General features: G+C 33.1%; 1 protein-coding gene across 3 annotated transcripts in view; it reads right to left on the bottom strand.

The window, feature by feature from the left end:
* The window catches only part of TDRD3 (tudor domain containing 3), a 224,255-nt gene that overhangs the window by 37,223 nt on the left and 172,620 nt on the right, over window positions 1-14,412 (bottom strand). For all 3 annotated transcript variants that reach the window (XM_024125920.2, XM_028497324.2, XM_028497322.2), the window contains 2 exons: window positions 13,188-14,038; window positions 7,077-7,202 (listed from right to left, as the gene is read on the bottom strand). In XM_024125920.2, coding sequence (XP_023981688.1) covers window positions 7,077-7,202; window positions 13,188-14,038 — 977 coding nt within the window. The remainder of the gene's footprint in view (window positions 1-7,076; window positions 7,203-13,187; window positions 14,039-14,412) is intronic.

The raw sequence follows: 14,412 nt of genomic DNA, 5'->3' as shown, positions 1-14,412 counted from the left end.
ATGTACACAAAAAAGATTTTTCAAACAGTTATGCTAACTTGATTCTTAATATTTAAATAATATAAGGCTTAAATTGTTTTATGAATTGTAATTAAAGTTAGAAACAAATCAAAAAGACAGCACATCTTAGGTAATACCCTACCATGTTATTTCACTTTGGGAGTTATTTTACCTTCAGTAAAAAGGAACATGAAATAATAACATGAGGTACTTTCATTGCCCAATAAAGGAAAACTCAGATTACCCAGAAACCTTTTAAAGATATTTTTATATACAGTTCCTTTGAATAGATTACAATACATTAAATTATCAGATAGCAAAATTCAAGCAGTACTTTTGTATAGGTTCTTAAAATAGCATACTATTTTCTTAGTATTAATTTAATGGTGAAATAAAATGTCTCTTGAATAATATAGCCCGGTCAAAACTAGATCTCGAGATTTTCATAACAATCTCTTAGGTTTCATAATAATCTCAAATTCACAAACTGAATTTGGGATTCAGGAGGTAGATGTCAACAGTATTTAAGTTGATATATCAATGTATATGGCATTATTTATGAATGAATCATCTCTCCCTCTATGTCAGAAGCTTTCGTATCTCTAGTAAAGTCCTTCTGTATAATCCACAACCTCCTGTGGGAACTGTGAAAAGCTGGGTGATAGATAAGAAATAAATAAAGCATATCAAATACAACCAAACTTTATTAAAACAGAGCTTAAAGGTATTACATGGAATCCCCCAAATTCCATCACCTATAAGGTGAAAATTATGTTCTTAAATGGGGCTGAACTAGCTGTACAGTTTCCTTTTGATTTACTCTGTGTTTACACTGCAAAAGAAAATGAGCATTGCCTATACGGCAATCTCTGAAAGGGAAGTGTCCCAAAATATGTATAGTGGAAGAAAATGTATTTCAGTATTTCACTGACCTTACTCAAATTATGCTTTTAGTGCAGAAATTTAAGTATGGTAAATTATACCCACTAATTTATTTAAGAATTTATTATCAGAAATGAAAAACCTTCTGGACTATGATCAAATAGGTGCCTGCACTTTTTACTGGATACTAATTGGCAGAACCTCACTGTTACATAATTCTAATTTCCCTTTGAAGTTAATGGTTTCTATAACAATTGTCCTCTTTTTAATATCTATTATGATCTTTGATATCAAATACAAACTAGATATAGCCTAACTTTATTACTATATCATTAAAATTACTAACATGACCTTGTTCTAATACATTTAGTATCCATTTTAACTCATTAATTTACATATCACAACTCTCAATCTCCTTCCTCATTAAATAGGTTAGGGGTTTTTTGGGGGGTAGTATGGGTTTCTCTTTAATGTTTTTATTAGTGGTAGAATACTTTGTTTTTTTCTGAACATTATTTGAATTTGAAAAGGTAATTTTCAAATGTGCTTCCCAGGATGTCATTATAAAATAAATTTTGCACAAAGTTACTTCAAAAGTAAAACTTGAAACTGATAGTTCTTTTTTTAAAGTACGCTAAAACTGAAAAAAAATATACATTATAATTATTTTTAAAAGAAACCCAAACCCACCTAAAAAGAAATTTACTTTTTAAATCAAGTAGATAAACAGATAGGAAATTTTAAATAGATAAAATTCATTAAATGACACTTTCTTCTTCTGTAATAATTCTACCTTCAAATAAGGTGAAATAAAATAAAGACCTAAACATTATTTAAATTAAAAATCAGTAAACAACATTTTTCCCACTTATATCTTGTTTTAAAGCTTCAAGAGGTAAGAATGAACATTCCCATGAGATATTTAAGTTTGTTTCACATAATTGGAAATACAACTTTCTTCTAACTTTGTGGGCAGGACTTTTGTGTTTTGAGTACTAACATATATTCCTCACCCAGAACAATGCCTAGCACCTAACATACATACAATGAATATTTGTTGAATAAATAAATATGCTACAGAAAAACATTTAAGGTAGGTTAAAAGACAATAACAATCCATCTGTCACTTTCCAGAATTACTGCCCAAGATGATGTGTATGCTAAGGTCTTAGAACTAACCATTATCGATACAATCATAATTTTTCTAGCTGGAACATTAACTGAACAAAGATCATTTCCTGATACTATGAACCTTTAAAAAGAAAGTTTAGAAATCAGCATGTTCTAAAACATTTCTTGGGATATAGACGTCTCAGTGGCATACAAGTCATAAATATTCTGGGAAATCAGGACTTGACACTGTCTTTCCAGGTTTAGAAAAGGGATTCAGAAGCAACAACACTCTAAAAACACAAAAGATTTGTCTGAGCAGCAACGCCAAGGTATTTTACAGTAATTCCAAATTGCCTGTGGCATCTTTTTACTGGTTTCCTGATATTAGTTTTAGAGTTAAAAAGAATAAATTTGAAAAGCGCCTGCAGGAAACACAAATAGGTTTCCTTTGCCCTTAATGTTTTCTCATACAGTGGTCAGAAATATAAAATAATATTATGGTTTTCTCCCTACATAGTTTTACAAATAATATGAGATTCCATAATGCTTCATTTACTTTGGTAAAATAAGGAAAATCCTGCAATATACAAAGAACATTAAAAAAAAATTAGAGGATTTATCCAGTTAAGAATGAGCTGTGAATCTCACATTAATATATGATAGTTTACTATAATAAAGACACTAAAATTAAGACAGAATATTTTCCCATAGTTAAAAGATCCAGGTTTAATCTAGCTAGAAGAAAAAAATCAAGTATGACATAACATAACAAACAGTTCAGTAGATCATTTTGGAGGAAATAAAGTATTTAATCATAATCAGAACATATATATTTACCATCTAAAATATCATCACTGAGTATGTTCTGGAAGTAAAAAGGTACATCCAGATAGAAGGGGAAAATAGAAATTTGTCTACAGACAGACTTAAGGCAATTAGTTCTTAAACTTCATGAGAAAAATATTAACAGATTTAAACTATTAACTTGATTTTTATTTTAATTTTCCATATAAGAGACTATTAACTTAGTCATTGAATCTCATTTCATGCTTTTTATTTAATAATTTATCCTTACACCTTTAAGAGACAATACAAACAACTGATTTCTATAAAGATTTTTGGTTTATATGCAGGCTTCTTGGTTATTTTTCCTGCAAACTATTAAAAAAATTTCAATGAATGATCATTGCTACATTTAGGAAAACAAGAGGTTTTCCATAATCTTGTGCCAATAACAAACATAAACCTTAATAAAATATACAAAATCATTTCATAATTAAAAACAGTAATGTACATATGTAGTGCAAGAGTTGAAAAAAATTAAAAATTACACAGTCCATAGTGTGAGTGAATAATTGTGCTAAGGCTTCTAACACCTCGCTATACCTTTGCAGCTCTTTTTCTAGTACGACTTATCAATTAGTTACCTTCTTATTGGTATAGTGAATGTTTTGCTTTGATTAACTTAAAACTTGTTACAATTTCCAAGTTACAAAAAGAAAAAGTGCTCATAGACCCCAACATCAGCACTCTCAGAGGATAAGAGAACTCTACACTAATTCTACGTTAAATGTACTGACAGGCACATAGATTGTTTTTCTTCAGAGGCTTTTTATGTATATGCGCACATATGTATTTTTTAAAAAATGGAAATGGGTTAAGATATGTTAAGCTGGTGGCTTCTATTCATCAAGAAGGAGCTGCTTCTACAACTAAGTCAATTATTCACACAGATAAGGAAGAAAGGATGATCTTATCCTCAATAACACTGTTCATGATCCAAAAATATTTGCTATATTAATTTATGCAAAATCATAAAACATCAACAATCACTTGGTTACTTGTAAATAAGAGAAAAGAAATACCAGAATCTCCAAAAGATTTAGTAATACTATCCTGCTTCTACCTGAAAAATATTTCACATATCTTATGAAAGATTTTTAAGTTGACTGCAGAAAAAGTAAATAGGTTAAAAAAAAAAAAAAAAAGCACAATAAAGCCTAGAAGAGTATTCACAAGTAGGCAGGGAGAATACGAAAGTATTGCTGTGGTTCAGAATCACTACGTGGGCTGTCACGTGATAAATTTATTGTCCAGCTAAGTTTACAAAGACCTAAAATCAATAATAAAGCAATGAGGACTATTAAGGGGAAAAAAGGAAAAGTCACTGACTGTAGAAAGAAAATGATCACTTCAGTACCAAACACCTCTGAATGGAAAAGCTACAGTGAGGAATGAGAAATGTGCTCATCAGTTATGTCCACTCTGGAACAGAAAGAGGAAGTAGAGAAGAAACAAAGTAAGGAAACTTAAATTTTTCTTTAGGGAGAAAAGAATAAAATTAATCTTTATTACATCTCCTAAAAAAACACTAAATGTAAAAATTTTATTTTGACTCTGACTGTAATGGCCGAAAACACTGGGATCACATGATGAATAGCAAACTAGGGTTCAACTTCTAGAAATACAGACTCAATAAATACTTTTACCATCAAAACTACATTAAGATGTATTAATGAAAAAGAGAATAAATGAAAAGAGAATAAAAATAGCCATCGCATGGGAATCAAAAGGGCAAAAGATATAGTTACATCAAGTTTCTCTAAGGAAAGATATAAATTAGACATTGATGGTATTTCAGTCTTTTAGGGAAAAAGCAGCTAAACTTCAGAGAATGAGAGTGAAGGAAAGGATCTCTTAAACGTATGAATGTTGTACTGTAAAATATGAAACAATAAGCTACCTAGAAAATGATCATTTTTCTAGAATAAAAAGGTAAAGAATAAAGATCTATGGACCCAAATATGATTGCTGCTACTAGGCTTTTTGTTGTTGTTTTACTTATCTTCTTTTTGGGGGAGGCGAGAGGGAGCAGTGACACAGAGGTCATGACAGAAAAATCTAGAAAGACCAAATCTAAACTAAACTAAAAGCAGCTCATGAGAATGTGTGCTTCAATGATGAACGTTACTGTCTAGATGATATAGTTTTCTAGTATATTTTTACATTTTAGGGAAACAGCAACAAATTAGGCTTCTAGTGATAAGTTTATTAACAGCTATCCACAAATTACAGAAAGGAAATAAATTTTAAAAAAACTTTATGAAACAAATTCTAATATGCCTTGTCCTCCTGTTTTTGCCTAAATGTAGCTGAGAATCTATCTATGTAAAGTCATATAAGTCCTGTATAAAATGGACTCCATAAGGCCAATACAGTCTAAATTACATCAACAAAATCATCACAGCTTTGACATAACATTTGGCAATAAAATTAATCAAATAAGGAGAAAAGAAATACCAGAATCTCCAAAAGATTTAGTAATACTATCCTGCTTCCACCTGAAAAATATTTCACATATCTTATGAAAGATTTTTAAGTTGACTGCAGAAAAAGTAAATAGGTTAAAAAAAAAAAAAAAAAGCACAATAAAGCCTAGAAGAGTATTCACAAGTAGGCAGGGAGAATACGAAAGTATTGCTGTGGTTCAGAATCACTACGTGGGCTGTCACGTGATAAATTTATTGTCCAGCTAAGTTTACAAAGACCTAAAATCAATAATAAAGCAATGAGGACTATTAAGGGGAAAAAAGGAAAAGTCACTGACTGTAGAAAGAAAATGATCACTTCAGTACCAAACACCTCTGAATGGAAAAGCTACAGTGAGGAATGAGAAATGTGCTCATCAGTTATGTCCACTCTGGAACAGAAAGAGGAAGTAGAGAAGAAACAAAGTAAGGAAACTTAAATTTTTCTTTAGGGAGAAAAGAATAAAATTAATCTTTATTACATCTCCTAAAAAAACACTAAATGTAAAAATTTTATTTTGACTCTGACTGTAAAGGCAGAAAACACTGGGATCACAGGATGAATAGCAAACTAGGGTTCAACTGCTAGAAATACAGACTCAATAAATAGTCTTTTAGGGAAAAAGCAGCTAAACTTCAGAGAATGAGAGTGAAGGAAAGGATCTCTTAAACGTATGAATGTTGTACTGTAAAATATGAAACAATAAGCTACCTAGAAAATGATCATTTTTCTAGAATAAAAAGGTAAAGAATAAAGATCTATGGACCCAAATATGATTGCTGCTACTAGGCTTTTTGTTGTTGTTTTACTTATCTTCTTTTTGGGGGAGGCGAGAGGGAGCAGTGACACAGAGGTCATGACAGAAAAATCTAGAAAGACCAAATCTAAACTAAACTAAAAGCAGCTCATGAGAATGTGTGCTTCAATGATGAACGTTACTGTCTAGATGATATAGTTTTCTAGTATATTTTTACATTTTAGGGAAACAGCAACAAATTAGGCTTCTAGTGATAAGTTTATTAACAGCTATCCACAAATTACAGAAAGGAAATAAATTTTAAAAAAACTTTATGAAACAAATTCTAATATGCCTTGTCCTCCTGTTTTTGCCTAAATGTAGCTGAGAATCTATCTATGTAAAGTCATATAAGTCCTGTATAAAATGGACTCCATAAGGCCAATACAGTCTAAATTACATCAACAAAATCATCACAGCTTTGACATAACATTTGGCAATAAAATTAATCAAATAATTATCAAACAAAGATATTTAAATTTAACCTGCACATATACATATATAAATATACGTGTAGTAAATGGAGTATGAGTTCATATATAATTTAAAGTGTTTTTCTTAATTTTACATGTAACTAAAATAATAAAGAATATACATGTATCCAACAGAGACTTAAATTTGACAACTGCTGGACATAATTTAGTCAAATTTAAAGTAACAAACTCAGAAAGAACAAAATATGCATAAGAACTCATAAAAACATATACACATTTTTTGCCAACATATAAATAAGGGCACCTATTTCCAAAGCATAATATAACAAAGCATTATACAAGAGAAGCAACTGCAATGCATTCATTTTTACTGTAGTTCAGTGTAATTATTAAATTAAAATCTTACTTCAGGAGTAGCCGGTTTTAAGCAAATTCAAAATATTTTTCCACTGGCAAATTTCGTATTACTATGACTAATCTTTTAGAGCTATGTATTTCCTTCAAAACAGCTTATGCCTTTGTACAGAATTTGGATCACGTACCCATGCCTCTGTCTGAATGGGCCTGATGTTGCTTAGTAGCACCTCTTCATAGTTTCCATAATCAATGAATTTAACAACTGCTGTCATACCTGAAGAATGAAGAGCTTCAACTTCTGCTCGGTAAAACTGAGGAGACAAAAAGGAGTTTTAAATATGACAATCAATATTGTCTACAAAGGGTGATACATGATGGAAATGTAAATACTCAAAATGTTACAATATTTGTATTTTTTGAAAGCTCATTTTTTAAATCAATTTTTACTGAGACATAATTGACATATATCATTGTATTAGTTTTAAGTGGACAACATAATGATCTGATATATGTATATATTGTGAAATGATTACCACAATCAGTCTAGTTAGCATCCATCACCACACATAGTTACAACATTTTTTTTCTTATGATGAGAACTTTTAAGATTTACTCTCTTAGCAGCTTTGAAATATACAATATTTTAAAGAAAATAATTTTTAAGAGAATAATATTTTTAAGAAAGAAAGCTTACCTTTGGATAATCATAAATTGGCTAAGAGAGAAATTCTCTCAGCCATGTGAGTTCTGACATACATACACTGAGCAGTAGTAAGATTTCAGAACTAAGAGGGTCAATAGAGAAGAACAGTCACATGCTAATGGGTGTAAAAAGAACTAGTGTTATGTTTTGTTGTTAGCCATTGAAGCCCTTTGACTAACACTGGCAAGATGATTCTTATGTACTAATCAGAATATTTAAGTATGGAGCAATGTATTTAAAAAACAAATATATGACCAAAAAAAAGAAAAAGGCTCATTGTTGCAGTCATAGAGGCAGCTGTGGTGAAGGAGGGTTTTCAGGTAAAAAGTAAGCACATTACTTATATCCAGGATTTATAGGATTTGAGACACTGTAAGACTGGACACTTTTATTTCAACTGTTTACCCAGTGCTCCTCGGCTCTTGGAACAAACACACATTAACAAACTCACTAGGAACTGAATTTACATAACAACTACAATTTTTAAATTTATCTGTTGAGGTAACTGGGAGTAGGTCAACTGATTGGAGTATTCCCTCCACTATAGGTCAACCCATTCAAGACTCAAATTATACGTCTTAATGTTGCTTAGTGAATATGAAATGGAAACGAAAAACTCATAAAACTCTTATTTACTATTAAGGAATGTTTTTTCAAACTAGGGCAGTTGGATGCTCTAATATAACACTCTAACAGTAACTCTTAATATAACAGGACCCTATAGGACCTTCCCAGGACAAGCACCCTTCTCCCTCCATGTCCTCCACCTGCCTCTTGTCTGTAGAAAAACTTTAGCCAAAGAATAAATTTAATCAGAGAAGTGAGAAAATGCAGAAACAAAGGAAAATAGTCAAGTAAGACAAAATAATAATATTGATAGTTTAGCCATTAAGCAAAGTCAAGGACCTTTAGTTTCTCCTCCAGGGCTATAAATAAATATTCTGAGCTGTATCCTTTGAGCTGTTTTGCAGATACTGAAACCCCCACCAGGTAGAAAAAGTTAACCACATGATGACTATAGCCATGACATAAGCTGTTCCATCTTACACAATTCCAAGAACTGGCCTCAAGAAAATGGGAACACACTGACGCTGGAGTTGAAGATTACTTGTACTTAAAACAATCATATGATGCTGATCAGATCACTGCAGGACAAATTTCAAGATGATTACTGGAGCTGACTGTACTGTTCTGCATGTAGATCCCCTCCACAAACCCCTCCCTCCACCCGTACATCCCTGAAAGTCCCCTTTAAAAGCTCTTGCCCCCTGATCAGCAATGGGGAGTTAGTTTTTTGGGACACGAGTCCATCTTCTTCCCAGGACTGCCAGCTTCCTCAATAAAGCCATCTTTCCTTTTACCCAACACTTGTCTCTCGAGATTTGGCTTTCAAGCTATGAACAGCCAAGCATGAGTTCAGTAACATTAATAGGCTTACCAGAATCAAAAAATACTAAACACAACAAAAATTCTTATTCTCTACATCTTCTACAATAGCAGTTACTCTGGGTATACCAGGAAAGAACCTGCTTTCACGGATTTTTTTTTTAAATAAGTGATGCTTTTTTTTTTAAAGTCTTTATTGAATTTGTTACAATATTGCTTCTGTTTCATATTTTTTTGGTTTTTTGGCCCCAAGGCACGTGGGATCTTAGCTCCCTGACCAAGAATCGAACCCGCACCCCTTGCATTTGAAGGCAAAGTCTTAACCACTTGACCACCAGGGAAGTCCCTGTTTTCACTGATTAACTAGTATACTTCATACTACAAAAGTTATTAAGTTAATCCATTGTATTTTCCTTTCCAGATCTGGATGCTAGCAAATTTAGAGATACCATGTTAGAATTTTCCTTATCTTAGAGTTCTTAATATACATTCACATCTCTCCCTTCCTCCTTTATTTCTTAGCCTTACACTTCTGTGTTCTGTAAATTGCTGTCTTTCTGGACCCATACTTCAGTTGTAAGCTTCTTAGATAATGTCAGTTCAGGTAAGTTCAACAATGACAGCCAGTCATAATATATCCTAGGAAAACAAATAACTTGACATCCTTTCAGGAACTACATGTGAAAAATGACTTCTATATAATGTGGAAAGTACTGCAATAAAGGTGTAGTGATATGGCACTTAATAAAGCTGAGGAGTTCAGGGAAAGCTTCCTGAGGCAGATAACAATGGATACAGTCTTCAAGGATGAAGAGTATTTAGCCAAGTTAAGAACTGAGGAGGGTGTTCCAGGGAAAGTTACAGAGACATAAAACATGAAGAAGAGTATAGGAAACAACAAGCAGTTTTAAATTAACTATGGCATGATGTGAGAAGGGTCAACCAATAGGACAAGAAGGTAAGGACCAGCTGATAGAGGCTCTATATGCATGCTAAAGACTACAAGTGAACGATTTTAACTCGGAAGAATGACATGCTCTAAGACCAAGATCACAGTGTTGGCAGTTTCAGTGACAAGTTTAAGAGGAATAAGATTTAAGGCAAGGAGATCAATTTGGAGGCTGTTACAATATCCCAGTTGAAAGGGCTGAAAGAGCTGAACTAGTTATGGCAGACATACAGGGAGAAAAAGCATTGTCCCAAATGCTCAAATCCTTCTATGGAAGTAAAGCTTGAGAGAAGGCAAGATATCATGAGGAATGCTTTAAATGATACTAACTGATTATTTCCAAAACATCATTACAATGCAATTAAGATTATGGTTTCTTAATGACAGTTATAGACAATGCTTTTCTTAAATCTTTACCTTAGTCTCTGGCTAGAATATTGGAAAGTTGCCTATTCTTGAAAAGACACTTAAAAGTTATCTCTTAAATTAGGTGGTTTCAGAAGATAACTAATGCCATCTCTTTCAGAGAGTGAATATTATTTATCTTATTTGCTTAAAGGTGCATCTATACAGAGCCTACAGTCCTTCACTCTAAACTGAATGTATACATCCACGTAAATTCAAAGTAGTCATCTTAGACGATCATCCAATTATTCTAAGAATACTCTAAAAGCTCAAAACATTTTGGGAAATATTAGGCACTATCTTTCAGAAGCTATATGACATTATTTTGAATATATTCAGTAGAGGCAATAGATGAATTCAGTATCACTGATTTTCTGAGAAAATTACAATTGAAAGTAAAGCTTTAATAACAATCTCATCAGGTATTTGAAGGCATTTGGGTAAGAGCACAGACAAAACTATCTAATATATCCCAAGCACCTAACGCTTAGCAGCTACTCAATTATGGTCTGTTGAATACTCAATATTTGTTGAAGAACTTGTCTAAGTTAATATCTGAATATCTTAGGTCTGTTATTCTCTGTTGCTTTATTTGTTTCTGGTCTTTCATATTCTCTCTCTCTCTCTCTCTCTTTGTATTTTTAACCATGCCTCATAATTTTTTATAGGATGCTAGACATTGTAGATGAAATACTATGAAGAGGATCTGTATAGAAAATGTTACTTTTCTCCAAAAGAGGATTATATTTTGGGAGGCAGGCAGACAGAGTACAAGGAGATATCCTTAATCATGTAAAGGGTTGATTTTAGGCATTGTACTGGCTTGTTTGTATTTTGCACTTACTACTAGGGCACAAACCTTATGGGATTTCAATGGAAAACCTGAATCTTTTACCAAGCCTTTCAAACATTATTAATGATTAACTATTAATCATTTACTTCCTCTGCTCGTCAAGGTCACCATCAACTCCACACTGTCCAATGCAAAATAAAATTTCCATCCTCATCTTAACCTTTCACAGAAGCATCTGACAGAAGTGAACCCTCCCTCTAAGGTAGACAATGTTAGTTCTATAAACTAACACTGATTTCCAACTACTTTTTGCCTCCACCATAATGGAGAAACAGTTAAGAATAAGTAACCACTCACTAGCTAAATCAAATAGTTGTTGTATTTTGGAAAGTGAGTGGTCTCAGCTGCAAGAATAAGAGTCTAGATAGTGAAGAACGCCTGTACTTGCTTTCCAAGTCTCCCTAATAGCCAAGGAGAAGCCATGTGAAACAGTTCCAACCAATGAAATTGTCTGTTGGTATTTCTGGGAAGGCTTCTGCTTTTCTTGAAAAAAAGAAAAGACACAGCTAGTGCTGTCTCCTCCTCTGCTTTTAGCCTTGAATAAAAACTTGACGGTAGAGATGCTGCTGCTAGACAAATGTTATCCCACATTCATACCAAAACTTTAAAAGACTATGCCATCTAGTTGTACCTGGACCCCTCCTTGCTGTTATCATTAGATAACACCTCCTGATCCCAAGCCCTACAGCATCTTTTAAAAGATCCAACCATACTTCCTAGCCTGAATTTCAGTTCCTTGAAATTTTCAGTTAACTTTACTTCCACCACTCCTTTTAGCCACACACAGGCACACCCTTATCAACTGAAACTACTCAACACATGAAATATTTATTTCAAGTATTTTTTGACTTGATCCTCACATCCACCTAGGTCCCTCACACTATAACTCACCTCTGTTTTTATTACCTTGCTAATAACTCCAGTCCCCTAACTACTCAACTTTTTTCCTGTGTAAGTGCCCCCTTGAGAATGAACTAGTTAACAAAGTCAACAAATAATTATGAAATCCCTACACTATGAGAGGAACAGCGCAATAGAGAAAAAACTAGAGATACATGGTCCTGCCTTCAAGGAACTTAAAATCATGGTAGGGGAAAGAGTTATCAATGCAGGAACCAAAACCAAAAATACTTACAGACTGTGATAAGTTTTAGAAAGTGAATAAGGCACTGATTGAGAAAGACAATAATGTAGTAGGGATGAGGAGGCAGAAAAGAAGGGCTTCTTCTAGGAAGTATCTGAGCCAAGTCCTCAAGGATCAGAAGAGTAGTTGGTGGAAGAGCATGTTGGGCAGAAGGGGAAACACGTACAAAGGCCCTTCTCTCTGAGGGTGCCTCTGTCCTCTTCCCCTTCCTGTTTGCACTGTGTTGGTCTTCTCCCTCTCAGCCAGGCTCTTTTATCTGATGCACTGTATTCCTTCTCAACCTCATCTTCTTTCTTTTTTTTTTTCATGATCTCCCTGTTTCCCTTTTAGCCAGAATATAATGTAGAACTGAAGACTGTTTAAATGATTTGTTTCTTAAATTATTTATTATTAGCTAAATAATTAACCTTCTTGCTCTTAATTTTTTTAGAAGTAGGCTGACTGTGTATTTATCTTTAAATTAAATGAAATCTGCAGAATTTGTGTGCCATTCAACTGATTTTCTTCCTTGTGAATCAGTATAATTTTACTAGAAAGAAAATATTAATAGTTCAGTTGATGATAACTGAAGTAACTCATCAACTTCACTTAATCACTTTTACAATACTTTTCTGATATGCAAGTGAAAATCAAACCTAACATAACCAAATCCTATGTGACTCCTAAGCATCCATAAAAAATATTAAATATTTTGTTTTCCCTTTGATAAGTTATATATGTATACATCTATTCAAAGACTTTACAAACAAGTACAATCATAGAACGCAACTCAGTCCCAAAGCAATGGCTTTCTGTGGTCTCACTAGACTGTTACATTCAGTACTATTAGTATTTAATAACTTTATAACATGCATACCTTGTTGTCTTCCCAATAAAGTGCTAAACATTCATCTCCAGGTTTCCACAGTTTTGCATACTCCATAGGAATAGATGATTCTAGTATTTTTTCTGGTTTAATTGGCCCAGATCTTCTTTTGGGCCCACTATTGTAAAATATTTTATCATCATAGGGTGTAGCTGTGATGGGTCCTGCTGGCTTAATAGGTCCTACTCGCCTTCCCTTCAGTGGCATTTCTGTCTCTCCATTTGGAACACCAATGAAACTATTCGTTCGGACAGGATTCTGGTAATCAGCATTTACATTAAAATGTTTTTCAATTTTTACACCACTAAAAGCTTCATTATTTATTGTTCGTGGTTTCCTATCATAAAAATGATCAGGATTTGCTGTTTGGCTTTCTCTTTTCCCACGTTTTTGATTATTATAATCTATGGATTCTTGAGGAAGTGGATTTTCTTTTGCCTCTGCATAGGATGGAACTTTTCCTGACTTGCTTTGCATAGAGTTATCCTTTTTTTTAAATGCAGCATCATTGTGCTGGGAAGTTACAGGGTATGAAGTATCTTTAGTTCTATCATATCTAGAATATGGTCTATCACACCTGATTCTCTCTTCAGCCCATACTTCAGATCCTGAAGAAGTACTTGGTCTTTCAGAACCTCTGTTTCTAGGTAATCCACTGCCTTCTAAAATTGACTTTGAATTTTGGATGTCTCTTTGAAAACGAGGAGGTTTTTCATTTCTTGGCTGTCTGGTATCATTTCGAGGAAGATACCTTGGTTGATTATTATCTTTTACTCCATTTTGCTCAGTATTTGACAATCTGTGTTGTCCTTGATGAAGCTGCTGTGGCTGTGATTTAGGTTCTGAAAAGTAAAAGTATATCATATGCATATTAAAATGAAGACTCTGTATTAATACTTAATTATCAAACTACTATTTTAACATCTTCCACTATCTTCCCACCTCATTATCTTAATCCCTCTTTACTTTGTTAGAGTCCTGTATTTCTAATGCACAGTTTGCCTGGTTAGCCACATTAGTGAAGTAAAGCAATGATATGAACCATGAATAAATGGTGGATAATTCAAAAACAAGTTGTCTTTGTCACTGAATGTTTGCACTGTTATAAGATAGCCAATCTATATATGCTATTCTGGTAATTCATTTCCCAAGACAGTAATGAAATAGAACTGCAACCTGATAACACAGAAGCTGCTATGAAACTGTACAAGTACAA

Source organism: Physeter macrocephalus, chromosome 13, assembly GCF_002837175.3.
Source record: "Physeter macrocephalus isolate SW-GA chromosome 13, ASM283717v5, whole genome shotgun sequence".
In the NCBI taxonomy this organism is placed as follows: domain Eukaryota; kingdom Metazoa; phylum Chordata; class Mammalia; order Artiodactyla; family Physeteridae; genus Physeter; species Physeter macrocephalus.
Note: the sequence above shows the minus strand (reverse complement) of the source record. Positions and strands in the feature narration are given on the sequence as shown.